The sequence below is a fragment of the Myzus persicae genome, unplaced genomic scaffold (assembly GCF_001856785.1).
Source record: "Myzus persicae strain clone G006 unplaced genomic scaffold, MPER_G0061.0, whole genome shotgun sequence".
In the NCBI taxonomy this organism is placed as follows: domain Eukaryota; kingdom Metazoa; phylum Arthropoda; class Insecta; order Hemiptera; family Aphididae; genus Myzus; species Myzus persicae.
In genome coordinates this window covers 275097-296704 of record NW_019102099.1, presented here as the reverse complement: position 1 = coordinate 296704, position 21608 = coordinate 275097, and the positions used below count along the sequence as shown (strand labels likewise).

The window sequence follows — 21608 nt, the reverse complement described above, 5'->3', positions numbered from 1 at the left end:
CTGTAATGGATTCTACTTATTATTTTTAAATCGATAGTTAATTTAATTTTAGTTTTCTGCAGTTTATTTGAAAATAAGTGAATAGATATTTTGATATTATGTGAATTTTTATTTTTATAACGACTACTTGTACCTACACTGTACATTTTAAACATTAATAATATGTATGATTGAAAATATAATTATCAAATTATTTAATTTTGATCCAAAATTACAATTTATTAGAAAAATATACTATTTAATATTCACGAAAATATTATTAAAGTACCCATTTAAAAAAAATATTCAATAATATTCTATAAGTATATTTTATGATAGTGTGATTAAAGTCATTTATTTTACTATTAGGTATTATGAATTATATTAGGTTAAATTAATTTAAAATGTCATTGTGTGAATACAATATAATTATATTATACTCTAATAACCGCTAATAATATTTTTAAATTACAACAAAATAATTAAAACCATTATTTTTAAGGTTATAACATATAACTTCATCCAAATTTGAATTTAAAAAGTATGTAAAAAATAACCATATTTTCGAATTTCAAATGTCTATATACAGCTCAAAATGAGTCAAAATATTTTGAAAATGATAAAACGCACAACATTTAATGAAAAGTTCAAGTACCTGCGGTTAATAGTTTTCGAGTTACCTACAACAAAATAAAAAAATCGTTTCATGATTTGTTAGTTTAAAGATTATGAGTATCCAATGTTTAATTTATTTGACTTTCTAATAAACTTTTCACTTTTGTTAATTGTTAGACAACTTATGGGGAATTTTGAATTACATTTTCAAATCTTACATGTATGTACAATATTTTTATGATTTTTTGGACCACCATATTTTCCAAATGTTCCTTATATTTATGAGTTTTGTCAATATTCTACCTTCAGACGCTCATAAAAAATCATGTGGATTTAATCTCAGATTTAAATTTTCATCATCAGCAACATACGAACAATTTTGTATTACATTTTCAAGTTTTTGATAAATTGAAAAAACTTTTATCGACAATAATTAAAAAAAAAAAATTAAAATCAACATTTTCGTATGCAATAAATAGTACATAATTTTCAAAATATTAAGAACATATTTTAGTGTACAGAAATGCCCCCCAATAAAAAAGAAAATTCCTTTAGTATTTAATACTAAACATCATTCAGTACAAAATTTCATTTATCTACATTTTTTTTGAGAGTAACTAAAATCGATTTTTTCACAAACTGGTTTTACATAAAAAAACTCAGTTTTTCTTAATTTGTTGTTTTTCAACACTTTTTTTAAAACTATTGATAATTCTTACATTTGATCCCTCAAAGTACTAACCAGATTCACCCTCCTACCAAAAAACGATGCTGAAATAGAAAATCGTAGCATTTCTACTGTACCGAAAGGTGATGTTAGACATAAACACACGCACATCAATACATCATTGTGTAAAATCAATAAATTCATCACTAAAAATCTAAAATAGTTTTAAAACTTTAAAATGTTTTTAATTTTGACTCAGAGGATTAAATTAGACTTCATAATAACTAAAAATATGTATTTGAAGTTATTATCGTAGTAAAACTAAAGTCAGTACTCAGTACGTTGGAACGCTTATACTTATAAATCTATGCTCCTATCAAAAATTATACTGGTTATTCCCTAACAGTTTAACTTCAATGTCACACATAAAAGCTTAATGTGGTTTTAATAACAAACTTATTTCCAGTAAATAAAATGGTACTTTATTGTTCAAAAATTTAAAATTGCTAGGAATTTTTAATTATAAATGAAATAAAAATTGTGTAATTTAGACGAATATCCTGTATATTAGTACTCGATAACTTTACAATTCCAAAAGAAAATGTTCAGTGAATTTTTGATACATTTCAATTGAGGTAAGAAAAACGTGTTAAGAGCACTTATTAAGTATATTGTCTAGCTTTTTTTAAAAAAACTAAATTTTATTATCCACAAATTTAAAAACTAAAAACTTGAAAAACTTCAAATGTACTCTATATAAATACTACAAAAATTGCCATAATATTTTTAAACTTATACCTTATCTAGAAAATATGAAATGTTTGGTAAAAAATTAAAACAACTTAAGTCATTAATTTATAAATTACCTAGGCAACCAAAAAAATAAAATCGATTTTGTCGAAATCTGGTTTTGCCGTTTTCATCGAATATGAAAAACAATTTGATCCCCAAAAGTTCCTAGATCCAATTTTCTACCAAAAGCCAAGAATGGAAAATCGTTTCATTTTTTCAAGTATAAAACGTGTATTATATGCTCACAGAAAAAACATCAGACATCATCATTAAACTAAAATGGATTCACAGCTCCGCTTAGAATATAATATACAAAAGAGAAAATAATATCGGAGGATCTCTCAAAATTATCAAGACTATAATTAATGTAGTTGACTCACCAATAAAATAGTATCTTCTTATATTAGTACAAACAAGTTGTTATACAAATTCTAAGAACTAAGTATACAAATTTTAATTGTTTATCGTGCAGTTCGCATTAATAATTATAAACGAATATTATATTTTCATCTTTAAACAATATATCATACATTTCTATATGTTTTACAGAATTTACAATAAATTAAATATTAATTACATAATGACAATTTCTCAGAGGGCTATAAAAAATACACAAATACCTTAATACTTTATATTAAGTTTGTGTGTCTGCAGGAATATGTGCACGCATAATTGGCGCTATGTTAAACATTTATAAACTAATGTCCGTTGCTGCCGAGTTGTATTTACAGATCAATGAAAAAAAAAAATTTAATAATACAGAGATATTTACTACCTACACAATATTATAATATGAACATGACAGTCGAAAATGCTAGTGACGCAAAAAAAACTGCAACAAAACAATATTTAATTACAATTTGTACTTATATACCATCAAGTATACAGGATAATTCATTTAAAGTAAGACATTCATTCTAAAAAAGTCATAACTCATTATTGAAAAAGTATTGATGTTTTTGATAATATTATTTTTACATGATATGAAGTCGTTACATAACATTGTTTTAACTAACCATATTTTTAAATATTTTTAACTTTTTTTTGGAATACAACATACAGTTTTAATGTGCTATCCAAAACCAGATTTTTTTCTAAGAATTTCGATGTATTCAAATCGGAATGAGAGGAGTAGTGGAAAAACATTTTGCGGGGTAACCACGTAACGTTCAACTAAGGTAATCTAAACTTTAAATACTTATAACTCATAAGTCATAAACTACTAGTCCGAAATTAGATTTTTATGTATCCTTTATGTAATGCCAAGAAAAATATTCTTCTTTGGAGTTTCATGCAAACTGTATGTTGTCATTCAAAAAAGTAAAACCCTTAAGAAATATTAAGGATGAAAAATATGTTTAAAAAAAAATTTTAACAATTGAAAATAAAAACCTTATAAAAATATTTTTTCAGAACCTTTTTGAAATAATGAGTTTCTGACGATAATGAATCGCCCGATATACTACATATTATTATGTTTGATTGTGTGCGTGTATACAGTTTGTATTTAATAGGCACCTGCTAATGTATCACATGGGTTCGAAATAATGTACGACGAATGCGTATAATAATGTTCGCAGAAACGTGAGAGTGTAGTGCAGCTTGTGCGGTCCCATATAATCATATCGTCTGAAATGTATTATTAATATTTTTTGTACATTGATCATACATAATAATATTCTATAAATAGGTGCACATACATCGAAAACTATAATAATATGATGTTAACGTTTCACGACATTTGCACGCCGAACGACTTGCACAGCTCTTCGTAGATCACGTAGCCTATGGACGTGCAGGGCAGCATTTTAACGATACTGCCGGTGATTCCTCTGTAAAGGAGGAGGCCGCTGCGGAAGTTCTTGGCCGGAAACAGCCGCCGCCGGTTCCATTTTTCCGACTCTACCGTTGTTCCGTTCGAGCCACCTGCACAAACACTTTAACGATAATAAAAATTGATAAAATTATTTATTAATCCGTTTTATTTGTTTGTAGGAAAGAATATTTCAATCATATTTCATGTCTTGTCAGCTAGACGTGTGATAGCTACTCAAGCATGGATTAAAACCTAACCTGTAGGGTCGAAAGGGACCAATAAATATGGTTGTGTAGCAACCCGTGGGTAGGAAAAAAAGCACCAGAATTGTTCGTACCCCTGGCTGTATTATTTTGTAATTACTCGCTGTTAAGAAATATCATCAGTAAAATTATTACCATCGATTAATAATTTATAAGAACCTACGTAAATTACAAAATTAATGTATGATATTATTATTATTATTACTATCTCATTTCATTTAAAGTACAACATTAAAATGTTACCTTTTAAAATTTTAAAATAACACAATTTAATAATTTGAACATTTTGTTATTATGCTTTAGGTAATAGATAATACTATTACTTACATCATTACTTAGGTACAATAGGTAGGTAACACAGAAGACGGAACTAAAAATTAAAAATATATATATGTACTGATTTGTGAATATTATAAATATAATATGATACAATTTTACATTACTTAAATTAAATAAGTATTATAATTCAAACGTCGAAAATGATATGAATATGAATATTAAAAATATTAGGTAAATATGTTGATGTTTATAAGCCAAACAATTAAATTAATAAAAAATAAAGGAGTTTTCTTTGGAAATACCAGCTTTCATCAAATTAGAATAGAATCATTATTCTCCTATAAATAGATACTCAAATGACTTTTCTAGAAATTTGTATGAACCTACCAAATTATAAATCGATCCCGAACAAGAAGTTTGTAATTTATTTAACTTTAGGTACAACAGTTAATATGTCGATGGAAAAGGGTTTGGAAGATAGGTATGACTGATTTGTAAATATTCTAGTGCATAATTTATATAAGTTATTGATATTTTATAATTTTAAAAATGGTCAGTGTACAATACATATTAAAGATCTAATATTAATTTATTTTATACTTATAAAAAATAATTTTTAAGGACTATTATGTAGTGTTATCATTATTTTTAGTATCTATGACGATTTCAAGAAGTCAGAAATTACAGTTCTTATATTGATAAATACTTCAATAGTTTTGAAAAAAACATCCACTTCGTAATTTACAGAAAAAATGTTCGGTTGTTGTTTAAAAAATAGAAGTTTTTTCGTCACAAGACTAAAATAACTAAATGTTATAAAAATCTTTTATTATCCTAATAAGTATACTCTACAATCCAAAAAAATCAGAACTTGAATAAATTAATTATTATTAAAAAAAACCAACGGTTGTGAGCACGATTGGTAAATCAACCCTAGGTGTATAGTGAACCCCTATAAAATAACAATTATTTTTGTTGTTATTGTCTTCATACGGGAAAAATATAGAATAAATATTCTAAAAACAGGCGGCTGTTGAAAAACACTGTCTGGTGACGACATGGGAAATAGTAGTGCAGGTATATACTATTTTCACAGCAGAATATATTATTTTATTTATAATTTAGTTTGTCTTAAAATGTAATATTTTACACCATAACGCTATGTCCTACGTGAACGCGGTGAATTGGGCGAATGCGAACGAATTCCATTCTGACCAGCACTATTCGTTGCTCGAGAGAGCTATGAAATACAAACTGTTTTATTTTTCGCCACGTCAAACGTTTCACGTAGGACATGGTGTAAAAGTACAAAGACTCGCTTTTACATTTTAAGCATGTACTACAATATGAGCCCTTTACATACCCGGAAGGCCCCCCCCCTTTCCACCTTAGCAGGACCTTTACCTTGATGTGTACACATAAGTGCTCTGTGTACATAACATAATATTTGTTATACATATTATCTCACACTTATCGTGAAGAGCATTATGAGGAAAATAATAGTCTGCTGCTCAGTTATTTTATATATCTGACACATTTAATCAATGTTTTCCATTAAAATTGAGAAAATCAATACGTGATCACATTGAATCATTTTCTGTTACCTATATATTACATTATAGTATACCTATTTATATATTTTCATTGGAATAAAATTGTAAGTACAAACACAAGAGGACACGTTATATTATAAATCTGAATTCGGCTTATGACCTGCATTATACAACATTATAGCATCTGGCTCAAACGTCAAGATGAAAATCTAATCGGTTTGTTTTATATAGGTACGTAGGCTACGTACGTTCATCCAAGAATGCGGTATTTCGATTTGTAATTAGGTAGTGTGTGTATACCTAATAGCTACCCGTTTGTCCTTAGTAAACAACGTGTAATCGCAGGGGCCACGCGGAGTGTACCTACCTATAACAATATTAAATTTAATAGTGACGAATAAGCTCCATCGTGCATCGTCCCCTTTTCCCAAAGCGCTATCTTCAATTGCGTTTCACACTTGGCGGGTACGAAGTCAAGAGTGGGAGTAGAGAATGTTTTATGGTAGAGCGACGACGACGGTTCCACAGCTCTCTCTTCGAGCTGATTTCACCTGACACATTTCAGCTGCCGACACGCATGGCATTATTATTATAATAATATGTTTAGTAATTTTTATACTTGTAAACGGCCATACGGGCACCCATACGATTTCTCACCCCAAACTCACAAAAAAAAAAACAGACAATTTTGTCAATGTGTATAATTAGTATATTCACCTGCATTATAATAATATATCTATTGTACATTAACCTCCAGTCGGTTATCCGACGTGTAATATACTACGCAATGTAGGCACCGGCAAATAGTTGTGTTGTACAATACTGTTATTTTTTTACACAAAATTAGAAAATAGATACCTGCTGACGAGATAATACTACCTACATCGTTTGAAAACTGTTAAACATCAAACATAAAAATATATAATATATTAATTTTATATAGTTTACCTATTGTTTATGATTATGAGCGTAATATTTTTTATTAGAGCCGCTAACATCCCATATGACACTCTCGTATCTAAACTTTAAGCCCGTATAATGTAATCAACAAGTGTTGTAAATTGACCCTTTTCTAGAGAACTGTTCTGTTCTGCTCCAGAATTCTACACTAAAACTACTGATGGCTTTCATTTTATGTAAGTACAAGCAAATTGAAAAAAAAATCATTGGATATATTGTTATATTAAGAATGTAGTACCCTGTGTCAACATAATGTGTACCTAAACTGTTAAAAGTTAGAACATTCAGTATTATGTCATAGGACATAGAGTAATTCACAACAACTCGATTTCTCCTTCTTCGACCACAACTCGGTCGTCAAACCACTTATATATACAGTTCGGTGTACAGAATATCTAGAATCCACTATGCTTGACCTTGTACATTCCCGTGTGCTTTCATATTAATATATAGGCACTCCTCTACAGGCCTCTTGCCTAATATTTAAAACTTAAATCATGTAAGAGTACTATATGAATAACTAATGAGAACTCTGAACTAAAATATTAACATACATTTTTTTATACGAGTTGCTTATCTAGAATTGTAAAGTAACTTATCAGCAAACGATTTTATTTTATTTCGGAGTAAACCAACAAATACCTACTCATAAAATGTGATAATAAATGTTCAATATCGCTCTTGCATCAAGAGAGTAATAATTTTCATGATATTTACGATAAAGAAACGGCACGTGGCACCTTTGTCTATGTACAATGGGTGCCACGTGGAAAGCATTCTATACATTATAAATATTAAAATACATGTACAATATGAGCATAGTGTATACATAATGCATGTAAATCTATACATGCGTATAATGCACATAAATGATTTATTTTATACATATCAATATTTTCAACGGAAACCCGAATAATTTGAAATTTAAATTCTGACCCGATAAAAAGTATTTGTCTTGTAATTTTTTTGTTTCGTTTTGTGTATCCAAAACGGATGTTGATATTTGATTGTATAATATAAATATTTAATTTATTACTAGGTATCTAATAAATAATCAGTAACTATGAGAATAAAAGACGAGGGGCTATAATAAACAAAATTGTCACCGAGCAGAGTCACGTTAGTAGTAAGTTCCTTACCAAGTTCTTTTTTGAAAGAAACAAAATAACATAGGTACCAGCTACTATTATATAATACAGTATACGTATTATTCATAAACGTATGTATAAGTATTATACAATGTTGTACAATGTTGTTAAATAGTTATGGCTGTTGGAGTCCTAGCTTTTTATGAGAAGTAAATCAACAATGATGTATGGGTAGTGAATGTCATAATCACTCCATTTAATTAGTAGTAATTACTAATAATTTTGTTTTTTATGTATTAATGAAGAACGATCCCAGTTATACTAAGAACTGAACATCAAATTGTTTATTTAATATTATAAGCAGGTACTTCCCTACTTCCTATATCAAACATAATATAATTTTATTCTGCCATGGTGTTGTGCAGTGGCTGACCACAGTAACGTAAAAGTCCTGAGGTTACACTGCACCCGTCATCGCTAGCTCTCGAACTCCCGGACGGGTGACCACCCAGTTTTTCAGAGACAAAACATGGCACAAATAATTTTTTTTGGTTTATTATAGAAAAATGTTCAGTAAATCTATGAGGAGTATAATAAAGAATTTTAAATGTTTTTAAAAAACTCAAAAAGTTTTTGATTTTCTTTTTGTTTCTTAGTATATTATAAAAAAAATTTGTGCTGATAGTTTTGTTAGTTTTTTTGCTTTTGTAAATATTCTCAAGTGATTTTGTTAGTGCAAGTATTTAAGAGCTTTTTTCATAGCTTATTTTGATGATTATAAGTTCTATAAGTCCCGAACCCTGGTTGGCTGGATATAACTTATATTTTACAATATAATCATAAATTGAATGTAAATCGAATCATCATGAAACAGCAAACGTAAAAACACAGACAATAATTATAATTTTAAGTTAGATAGATAAATAAGTTTGACAATAGGTTTATTGAAATTTAGTACTAAAGCTAACAACACGAGGTTGGTTCTGCTAATCAAAAAGTGGCTATGATGTGCGTAGGTCGGAGAGAGAAAACAAATAGTGTGCTGACATCCCGCCAAACAAAGCTTACCTATAAGTATATAGCTACATATTTATTACTTATCTACAGAATAACATAATATATACTAGTATAATTAATTGAATATTATCTCTAAAAAATATTTAACACTAGTCTCATAATACGTACACACATTATTGACACATGCTCAGGTCTCTGCAATTAAGTATTTTTTAAATAATTTTTTTTTATTGCTCTCAAATCGGACTAAATAACTGTTCAAAGAGAAAATTATTATTTTTATATCCTTAAAGTATCAACTAAACGTAAAGTTTCACTAAAAACCACTCACATTTTAACTGCTTGTAAAGGAACATTAGATACAAAAAAAATATATCATTGTATAACCAATATAATATTTAATGTTCTGTCCGAATCTGTTTAAAAAAAGGCATTTTTGTAATTTGGCTTTACATTACAATACGTTCTTGTGCACGTGTACTGAAAAAAATAAAGTTTTTTACTTTAAAAAAATGTATTAATTTTATATTTTATCACAGGTACCGTTACAATTCATTTGAAACGCATTAAGAAAAAATAAATTTACCGTTAGTTGGATGCTGTTATTACCAAAATATTTTTAGTGAACATGCTGCTTTTTAATTGTGTATTTTTTTATTGCAATTCAATTAAATTTGTTATTCATAAGTATTTTCTTTTTTAGTGAACTATTGAAAATTTCAGTCAATAGATTTTACACCAACATCAAAAAATCACGAATTTCATCATTTTGAGAATATTAAAAGTAGTTACATTTGTATAAATTAAGATTATTAACATGGCATATGTAAAATATATATATACTAAATACAGTTTTATATTTGAATATCCTTAACTATATATATAAATCGATGTGAAAAGTATTTAAAGTTTTTCCAGAATTTTATTTAAAAAGTTATAAATATTAAAGTATATAATATTGGATTATATGTATAAGCAAGTACAGATTTATTTTAATAACGCATACCACATTATATATTAAACGAAATAAATTAGGCATTTTAATTTATTTTGCAAAGTGTTAAACCGTGATTCCGTGATTAAAATTCAAAAGCCTAAATAGGTATGTAAATTACGTTTTATACAAGGTCTAAGATAGATAGTCTATTAGTAATTAATGACTACCCATGGGTATACGCATGTCAGGCGTATATAGTTCCATGCAATATTCTTGTATTATTCATTTTGTATCACTACCATCACATAGAAAAACCTATCTATTTTCAAAATTTTTATCAAAAATAGGTATTGTCATCAATGGGTGGCTACGGCAATTTTAAAACAATTGTATGTTTTTATTTTAATGAACGTATTAACGGTGAACACTAAATATGTGATTACTTATCGTACATCTGAAATCATACCACAGAGTTTATCAAGTTGAAATTTTTTATGTTTTTCACAAATACCTTTGTTGGAAGTGTTCTGACATATGATATATGCAATATTTATTATACTCCATAACTTAAGTAAAAGTTTGAAATATTTTCGACTCATAACAAAACAATTTTATCAGATTAATATCCAGCAAATAGTTTCAATGAGAACAGTACTGGAGTTGTATTCACGCGTTTGTTTGTCATCCGCTACGCAATTAATGTAGCACAGAGGTGTCATGTTTGGCGCTATGAAGAACGTTCGATTGTATACAATACAATATTTATAAGTATACAGCATTTTCGTTAAGCATAATATCGCTATGAATATATTGTTCAGAAAAATATATATTTAACAAATCAATTAATATCCTTCGAAATTGTTTGGGCAATAAATTCAAACGCTATCAACAAGTCATATGAATAATTAACCATATTTCTAATTTGCAAAATTGTATGTATTATAGTACAGTATGGACTATATTTTGTAGATTTTTCTGTATAAATTATGACCTATATATATATACTCATATCTAGATTTTTTTTCATTTTATGTATAACAAACTTGTGTATTGAAGAGTAGGTACTTTACAATTTATATCATTCGATTAATCAGTTTAAAATTTATATAGTTACGTCATGTTATAATATATATACGTATAGGAAATTTAATGCTACCAATCAGGTTAGTTGTTATTAATAAACCCAAAGATTGTAGTAAACAATTATTGCAAGTAAAATTTTGGACCATATTCAAGTTTCCCGACTAATTATCTTATTTATGAGTTTCTCATGTTTCTATTTTAATTTTACAAGTAAAATATTAATAACAAATTCGACTATTACAGACCTTAAGTTGTTCCGCCTTTGTGAAATAAATAAAACTCACATTACAAATACAAGTTACAATCTGTATATACCAATATGGCAATATACCATTCTGTACCCACGTAAGTACTTATAAATCTATATTATTCATCAACACTTGGTTGAAGCTTTATAGGGTAGGCGTACCCACCTAACTATGCTTGTTTACTTCTTAGTACATTATTTTCATTGCCAATAGTAATTGGTAAGTAATTTTAACAATTTTTTTCAATAATACAATAAATATATACTTAATATTATAGCCGTATAGGTATTAACAATCCAGATTTCAAAAACTTGTTTGGATTTTCCTATATGTACCTACTAACAGTTTTACTTGCAGTTATACATTCAATTGTGTTGTTATTAGTTGTTATTTGATAAGACTAGTACATAATATCTTAATAAAACATAAATTATTAATCTAATCTTATATTTCATAATAATTAATAGAGAGAAAAAAAATTAAGTTATACTATATTATCGAATGAAGCAATAAAAACGAATCCGAGTAGTAACAGATCTTACTGTGTGTCGTAATAATGAATAATCTTTATGAAATAATCTCAGTTTTTTGTGTTCAATACAATTGTATTATACATATTATACAAACCGAAATATAATATAAAAAAACATTCTAACTACAAGGTCAAAGTATAAACCAACGAGGAAAAAATAAATCATTAAAAAAAATACATGAAGATAACATAAAAGTATAAAACCTACGATAACGAATATTATTGTAAAATTCGGTTTCCGGTGCCTACCCGAGAAGCTCAATAAGCGTGTACACAAACTACAAAATATTATATATAGCGAACACTGAACCAAATGTATACTACGAGGCGATTCAACTAGTTAAAATCGAGTGTAAACTCGACAGGCCACCGCATGTGTAGGTATTGATTTAAGTTAGGGTTATTGTTTAGTTTTTAGTATTACTTATTAGTAAGGGTGATTGTAAATTCAGCCCTCCGAACTCGTCAAGTCAAATTTTGTGGGGTTGGTAAATTTAGTCCCGGAAAAGGTGAAAATGAGAGCCATATTTTTCATAGATTAAACAAAATTAAAAAAAGTCTACCGGAAAGTCAAATTAATTTTTTACGAGTGTTTGAAGTTAGATATTGGATATTCACCATTAAATTCATAAATTATCATACAACGTTTTTTTAAATTTTGTTGTTACTCAAAAACTATTAACCAATCAAACATTTATCAGATGTTGGTTTATCATTTTCTGATGGTATTTTCAAAATATTTTGAGTTATTTATATTCATTTGACATTTCCAATGTTTTTAGTCCTTTTTTTTCTATAAATGTCAATAAATTTTTTTGTCGAAATACTTGTAAATTGAATAAAAATGTCCTCATGAGTTATGAGTATAACATGTAACTAATATAGCAGTTGAAAAATATTTAAGATCCATAAGCATGATTTTGTTTTGTAAGTAATTTAGGTACAGATTTCGAATAATTTGTTCAAAATATAAAACATTTTAAAATTATATATAGAGGTCGAAAATTGAAAAAATGTTCAATTTATATAGCTAAGGATACAAAATTTAAAACAAGGATCCTCATAAATAGTTTACACTGTAACCAACAAATAAAATGAAACATAATATGAACACATTTATATTTAACATACATTTTAAAATAAAATTTTGACGAACATACCTACGCATTAAAATCAAAAATAATGGTTTTAGTTATTTTGTTTTGACTTAAAAATATTATTCGAGTATATGAAACTTTAGAGTGTATTATTACACTTAAAACACATCATCATATTTTAAAATGTAATTTTTTAGACAAAAATGAATTTAACCAACCTAGATTCTAATGCTTAATAGTAAAATAAAATATTTTCATCACAATAATATCATCAAATTTATATTATACTTATTAATATTTTAGGCTGACAGTCTTCTCTCAGAATCTTTTTTCGTATACCTATACTGATTATTGAATTCAAATTAAATACGTCTATTACAGTGATATTACCCACTTACCCCCTTATTTATTGTTGTAAATAAATTAAAACATATGTGTTTTAAAATTTGTATAAAAAGTCATATTTTAAAATAGTATGATCTGTAGCGGTCAGGTAGGTGTGGGTTTGAAGTCGGGACCCACCTTTCCTACTACCTTTTTTCCCTGGGACTCCATTTATGATTTAAAAATGTACACACATTTCTGCGGGCCTAATTTACCAGGGTCTTATAGATTCCAGCGAAAAAGGTTTTATGTTGATTCCACCGACCAATTATTAAACAATAATTTTTGTAAATTTTATATTGCACAGATTTTTTAAAATTAATAATATTGGTGAGTACTCGCAGTTTAATCACAATGGTAAATTAATTTTTTTAATTTAAATAAATACAATACAAGCAATACAAGCAAGGTCATCTACGACGAACAGTATAAGATAAAACAATCAAACATATTATATTAGAAATAAAAACATTAAAATACAAGGTAAAATAAGATAATTCAAATATCCACTTATTGTTATTTTCACGAAATTGAGTAAAATTGTAATTTTTTTAAATCGATTTATTTATTACATGATATGATTCTCGAAGTAATAAGTAAAATATATAAGTATCTATGATATGGCGAAAAAATTTAAAACATAAAATATGGTAATTTTTTCAAATAATAATTTATAGACAGTTTTTTATAAGAGAATCATCGATTTTTTTTCATTTAAATAAAAGTTAAACAGTTTTGAAGTATTTTTTTTAATTTCATAATTTTTCTTGCTTATTTTACTATTGTTTAGTCCTCTTCTTATATTAGAATCAGTTTGGATTTTTAAATTCAATACACGTGAAAACCAAAAATATTTCAATGTTCTTCAGTGAATTATGTGTTAAGTTTAGAATATGAAACGATTCACAACTGTTGATTCTTTGTTCTGAAGAAATTGAAGACGATGCTCATATTTTGTAGTCTATTTTCGGTGAAGTCGATAACCATTTTAATTTACATGTTAAAAAGTCTGGCGAAGCTGATAAGGGGACACAATCAATAGATTGTTTACAGCTAAAAAGGTCATTTAGGCGTAATTGATATACGCCCAACTTTACTATCTACAAATTTAGGTACGTGTACACGAACAGGTAGAATATAACGGTAATACAAACATGGAACATTAATAGAATATTGTGATAATTAATTAACATTCAACAATATCAATAAAATAGGTATGTTGCACATATTATTTAACTATACACATGTACCTATGTCAAAAATCAACATTTATAACACAAAAACAATTTTATTAGGTATTTATTATAATATTGTATACTTTTGATGCATATTATGTATATGATGTATATTAATATTTTGCAGATTCTGATTGCAGATTTTTGTTATAATTATTTATCTACAATTATTTAAATACTTTTACATGATATTCCATATTTTCATGTACATTAATATTGGTGAATTTGTTAAAAGTATCAATGAATACAATATTACGAGTAAAATTAGAGTTTTTGTTAAAACCCTTATATTTATACTTAGTTATGTAGTTGAAATCTGCTATGTAGCAGCGAGATGTAAATCGGATATATCTTTTATTTGTATTAGTGCCTTAACATTTCCTTAAACGTCTAAACTAAAAAAAAAATAATACAAAATTGTTTCATACCATGCAATTTATAGTAATAATTTGGTTTAAATATTAGAACCTCGTTAGAGAAATGTCCTGAAAGCAACAAAAACTATTGCAGCATTATGTATACCTACCTAAACTTACTTTAATGAATATTATTAAATTATTATTTTACCATAGTATTCATCATATACCTACATTATACCAGTTTGTTTCGGGTGGATCGTTCGAGTGTTCATCGTCTGAGTGGGATATATATACAATATACGTAATTTATGTCCTATAATGGCAATAATATAAACCTATCTACTGATTGAAAACTATGCAGAAAAATACTGCTGACGTGTATCACTAAAACGTAGACGTTTGCTGCTCATGCGTTCTCAGAACTCTAATCCAAGTCACAGAGATTAGGTCGTATTTATTTTTTAAAATACAAATGTTAACGACTGGTTTACCTCTTATGGAATATAAAAAAAAAACAGATAGTCGACTGGCAAAAAAAATAAAAAACTGGAGAGAAAGTGAGCTGAGAGAATGTTTTTCGGTCGACCTATTATAAAAAGTAACGACGCAGTAAAAAAAAAAATAAAAAAAATAAAAAAAAAATTAATAGAAATATAATATATTCATTATTCACATGTGGAGATAATATTATTATATTATTGTAAATGGGTGACGCTGCTTCACATAATGGATTGTGCGTGTTAAATTAAGTGTATATTTTATACGAGTCGAATTAATGGAAATTCATAGTCTTAAATACAGCTGTATTTTATATGATGTGCATAATATAAAATATAATACATATATATTATACACGACACCGAATAGATAGATGAATCCGTCAGCCAGTGCTGTAGTTCAGATTATCGGAATAATATTTATGACGGCCGGTAAAAGTGTACATTTTCAATACTCGAAGACATGCATCTTTTCTGTATAATATACGCATTAGTTTAATTTGAAGTCCGACACTGTAATATTATGCCTACTCAGAGAAATTAAAATAATAAATATAAAACACGCTGGGATCGTAAAAATAACAGAATGAAAAAAACGTCATCGTAAAAAAACAATTTTTCGGGACTATTTGACATCTCGTTAATCTGATCGTTAATCCGACAAATCCGGTTTTCGCGGTCGGGTATTTGAGTGGGGCGGGACACCTTAGAAATAATATTATAATTGGGAATAAATATTTTTTTATATTATGCATTTCGTAATCGGAGAAAGAAAAATACGCTGTAGGCCGTACCTACCTGGTTTTTTTAGATAGGACATTCCTGGAGGATACTAAATCGTCGGTAATATACTACCTAGTACCTAATCTATATGATACATTTTAACCCATTAAGGCATTAACATAATATATCCATTGTGAACGCCCCTTCGGATTTATCAAAATGAATTGTATGTGTATAATAATAAAAAAGGAACCTGTATAGCTGCAATATTCGTTAATGTAGCAGGTGGTAAATAATGGATGGACAAAAAGACATCGTCGAATATTAGTTTCGAAATAATCCAATGCATCTAAACAGTCGGAATTCTGTATGCACATACATTATAGATATACTAGTTTTATTTTCTGAAACTCATTATCGACTTTAATATAATAATATATTCCGACGCTATTTTATAATAACATAACAGGTATATGTCGACATCGTTATAACTCATGAAAACCCTGTACCTATATACGTTTAAATACTCTGGGTAAGTCATTGGTGTACAGGAATGTTGCTGTTATCTATAAGCAGATCGAAATGGCTTGATTTTTTATATCACAATACATTATTATACACCTATGCCTACGATTTTTATTTTAAAAATTGTACCACCTATCAGCAGGCTTTTCATTTCAATTTGTTTTTCCCGACAATTTATTTCACTCGCGAATCCCAACTAATACTATTATACTAACCAGTATAACTATTATACGTAGGATTCTATAGTGCAACTGGCTCTAAATGGCCTACACTTTGATCTTAATCGATGGGCCTACAGTGCATGTTAGTTGGAAAGCCCCTCATAATAATATAACCATACCGTATACGTTAATATAATTATTCAATGGTATTTTTTTATTTAAATAATTTAAATAGTTATTGTTTAATAATATTTAGTCATTGATCATTGTACAATGTACTTATTATCAGTGTACTTAACCACGGGTTTAGATATAATATATATCACGTGTAATGCTTTTTTTTTTATTTTAAGTATAAAATATATTTATTTTTTAAAATAGAGCATTTTAGTCAACAAAACTTTCTAAAGCAACTTATAGTGCTTATGAATATAAAAAAAACTAAATATGAAATATTAATAATTGAATATTTTACTAACTCAAAAGTTAGGGACTAACATGTCGGTAAAAGGAATATTGGTACGTTTCTCAATAGTCGGGGTTCACCAAACTTTTATGAAAAAAAAGAATAAAATAAGAACGATTATTTTTATTTAATTTTACAGACATTCGATGGGAAATGATGTGACTTTGTCAGTGAAAATAATCGCTATGCTTAACGACTAAATACCTCAAAATATAAAATAACTACGGTTCTATAAGATACGATAAATATCAGCTATTAATCAATAAATGTCATGAACTATCTACACCAAGTTCTCACCAGTATATCATTCTCAATAGTGGATTGAGTACGTACTGCTTTTCACTTAAACAGAAAATAATCCAAATAAGGGTCATATAATGGACAATTTTGAAAGTCAGAGAGGCAGTGCGTTAATAATACAAAATAAATACTTATGTGGTTTTGAGGAAAAATGAAAATTCTATAAGGTGAAAATGCACACAAAACACATAACAAACAGTATAGGTATTATTTTTTTGTTTTTAACGTATTATTTAACCTTAACTTGTTGACGATGATGATTTATAAAAACTATAAATATTGTAAATATTTTAGGAACCCAGAAAATTAAATATTAAATAGTACCAGTATTTAGCGTTTTTTTATTACTTTTGTTATACATTCTTTGGATATTAACAATATTCCGACAATCAAAATGTTTGTTAAGTTAGTGCAAAAATAAGACAAAGTAAGATCTAGAATATACTATATTATCTATTATGTTTATCGTTATTGCATTATAGTTCATTTATAGCAATTTTGTTGGAAGCTATAGGTCTATAAGTCGTTCATAAAGTGTTCATGTTATTCGTGCTAACTACTAGCTTATCATTTTTTTAATCTAGGTAGCCAGGGCCCCCACAAGAGGGGCGGATAGACCTTGAGTACAGATGCCCGTAGGCCCGTTGAAATGTATTTGTAATTTTAAACTTTTTGTAGAAATACTTATTTTATACAAAATAATATTGTAAAATAACATTTTATGAAATATATACATATATATTTATATATTTAGTAAATTTGATATTTCAAAATGCGGGTTAACCATTGATTACCTAGAAATTATCGCGGTTGCAGTTTGGGTCTAAATTATCACTTGTAAGCGAGATTAGATTATTATACCTACCTATTATTTATTTTTATTTTTTTATTTATTAAAAAGACATTATTTATGTTAAAATGCTTATAAATCTTGATTTTTTATGGTTTTACAGCTGCCTTAACTATGAACATTGAATTTAAATTCTTATGATTAAAAGAAAAATATTATTCCAAATATTGTTATATTTATATATATTATGGTAAATTGTATTTTTGGAAGTTTTTTAAAGGCCCGGACAAACATACAGAACAGGAGCCCAGAATTGTAAGTGGGGGCAATGTTGGTCGGTAACAAACTACCCAACAGATAATAATATAATAATACACGCTATAAATAAAAGATTTGAACTTGTTTAATTTTTCAAAAGGTAATTTTCCATACTTCAGATCAACAGCTTCTATTCTTAAAATCGATTTTCTTTTCTCATCAAACCACTTTTACATGTTTTTAAATTTTAAACTCATATTTTTAGATGTACTCATAATTGATTACATAAAAAGATAAAAAACGTTCCTACCACAGTACAGTCAACCTAAATCTATGTAGATGAACAATTGAAGCAGCAAATGATTCTTTATAAATTGTAATGACAAAAATATAATTTGATATGAAATAGTTACCTAGTATTATATGGTAATAATACATATTATGATATGAAGGAACGGACTTCGTAAGTTGACTGTTAAGTGCAATATGCATTTAAATATAGATAGGTGAATTATAAGACATTTTTTTTATTTAGAAAAGGGTAGACAATAATATAATACAATCGAGCGCCTACGTGCGCTCGCACGTCTAAACAATAGGCCCAGTCCCACCCAGACTATAATTAAATATAGTTTAGGAGTATATATTATTAATATTGCCATGACAAATGAAAAATATGTATAAATACGTTCGACCTTCAATTCGAAACACTACAATAATATGTATTTATAAAGGAGAAGGGTTAATATGCGTGCTCTGGGGTAATATTTCAGTCATTTGTGATTCACTGAGCATTATATTTAAAGCCACCAGCGTTGCAAATATGTTCAACTACACTTTCCCGCATAATTCGCGTGTTCACTATATGTTCAGTGGACCGAAGTGCTGCATTGTGCATGTGGAGAAACTTGCTATTTCATTTCTTTGAAAATGTGTCATATTCTTTTTTATTTTTTTGGTGAGTGGTTTAAATATTATATAATTAATAGAAAAATACCTATTCTACTTGAGTAGTCGATTGTCAATTTACAAACTATTATGTTCTTATTATACATACATTGTAGAGCATACCTACGTGATTTTGAAAATATTTCATACCACGCAAACGAATGCCTTTAAACAATATGCTTTTGTATAGTTTAACTTTAAATAATACATATTTATATATTATCGTTTATTTATGATTTTCAAGTTATAGTGTAATAAGTAAAGACCGGATTTAATTGATATCGCAACTTTTTTTGCAGTTAAGATAAATCAAATCTGCTCAAATGTATAGTCGATAAATAATTTATGTGTTATACCTAGGTATTCAATTTTATAAAGCAATTTTTGCAATTTTCCATGTTGTTGCAATTTTTTACAATTTCGTGTGTTTAAATGAACAAAATATTTAACTCAGCTAAATTTATTGTATAAAAACGCTATTATGACAGACCGTTTCAGTTGTGAATAAATAATCTATGGTTGTAGCATAAAGCCGTTATTAAGAGTCATTATCAATAAACGGGTATAAACATAATTTTATTATCGTCGGTAAGTATTATCTGATATGGATAGTTTTAGCTACCTACAATGTTCTGCGTAGCCACCAGTGACTCTGTCGTATGCAGGGTACACCTTTACCTCCCAAACCTATTATTACAAGGTGGGGAACATAGCTGAATGTGGCACTTTTCTATGCAAATAATTTTGAACAATTTCAAAATGTGATTGAAAATTTAAAAGCTAATGCTACCAGTGAGAAAAAGCTGAAACAGCTTATTCAAAATAATACAATAAAATGTGATTTAGCATTCATAAAATTACACTTATCCGAGTTATCCATTAATCTTAAAAACTTGGAAGCATCAAATAGTGAACTACTTGAAAGTATGAATATGTTTAGAAAAATTGAAGATATTTTCACAAATATTCCTCGTCCAGATGCAAGAGAAATTAAAGACAAATTTATGTATGCAAATGAAAACAATGAAGGCTATAAAACTATTAAATATTATGAAATTATATCACTTGTCAGTTAAAAAAGACGTTAATTTAGATATAACGCCTACATTATTGAATTTTTTTAAACATGCACCAATAACTAGTGTAGACGCGTAAAACGTAGTTTTTCTTTGTAGAAACGTCATATTTTAAGTAATAGAAAATTTAATTTTAATGAACATAATTTGGAAATGATAATTGATAATAAATTATCAATTTTAATTCAAAAAAGTAACATTTATCTAATTTTTATACATAATTTGAATTTTTATAGTGCAATTTATTATGCAATTCTTACGTATTTTTTGGTGCAATTTACAATTTTAATATACGATTTGTGTGTGTTTTCAATGCAATTAAATCCGGTCTTTAGTTATAAGCAATAATATAACTAATATGCTCATTTTTTTAACCTTCCAATTTCACAATTTGTGCGTCGTTCAAAACCTCATAGTTACCGTTCATAAACCTATATTTGTCATACCTTATTCAATGTCACACACTGTTTTATTGTTTAATTATTTATTTTAAAACGGTTGGTTTTTCAAAAACCGTTTATTGTTTAAATAATTGTGTTATGATTAAATAAGTCTATTTTGTATCTTATTCGTGACGAACAAAACAACGACTTCCTATAAAAAAAATAAATATAAAATAGCCTTTTCTTTATTAGTATCTACTTTACCTACACTTTTTAACTAAATTATTTTGTTTAAGTGGGCTTGATAAAATATGATGGACAAGGTGCACGACTATACGTATAGCCGTATAGGTAGGTTAGGTATGTACTTCAATATTGTATCACTATCAAATAACATTATTTCAGTGTACCTATATAAATAATTCAAATTTCACTTATTATAAAATAACAGATAGAAACTTAAATATAATGTTTGGGGACAGTTAAGAAATGTTGTAGAGATACTAAATTAGTTGAAATGCTTGATAATTGTTTTTCAGATGGATGTGGGTATAATATCTATTTAGTTTCAAGTGTA

At 27.4% G+C, this 21608-nt stretch overlaps 1 protein-coding gene across 1 annotated transcript in view; it reads right to left on the bottom strand.

The window, feature by feature from the left end:
• Positions 1-2640: 2640 nt before the first annotated feature.
• Positions 2641-21608, bottom strand: part of LOC111031256 (probable calcium-binding mitochondrial carrier F17E5.2) — a 52255-nt gene continuing 33287 nt past the window's right edge. The window contains exons 5-6 of the mRNA XM_022311128.1: positions 3754-3979; positions 2641-3682 (exon numbers count right to left, since the gene is read on the bottom strand). Coding sequence (XP_022166820.1) covers positions 3786-3979 — 194 coding nt within the window. The 3' untranslated portion in view covers positions 2641-3682; positions 3754-3785. The remainder of the gene's footprint in view (positions 3683-3753; positions 3980-21608) is intronic.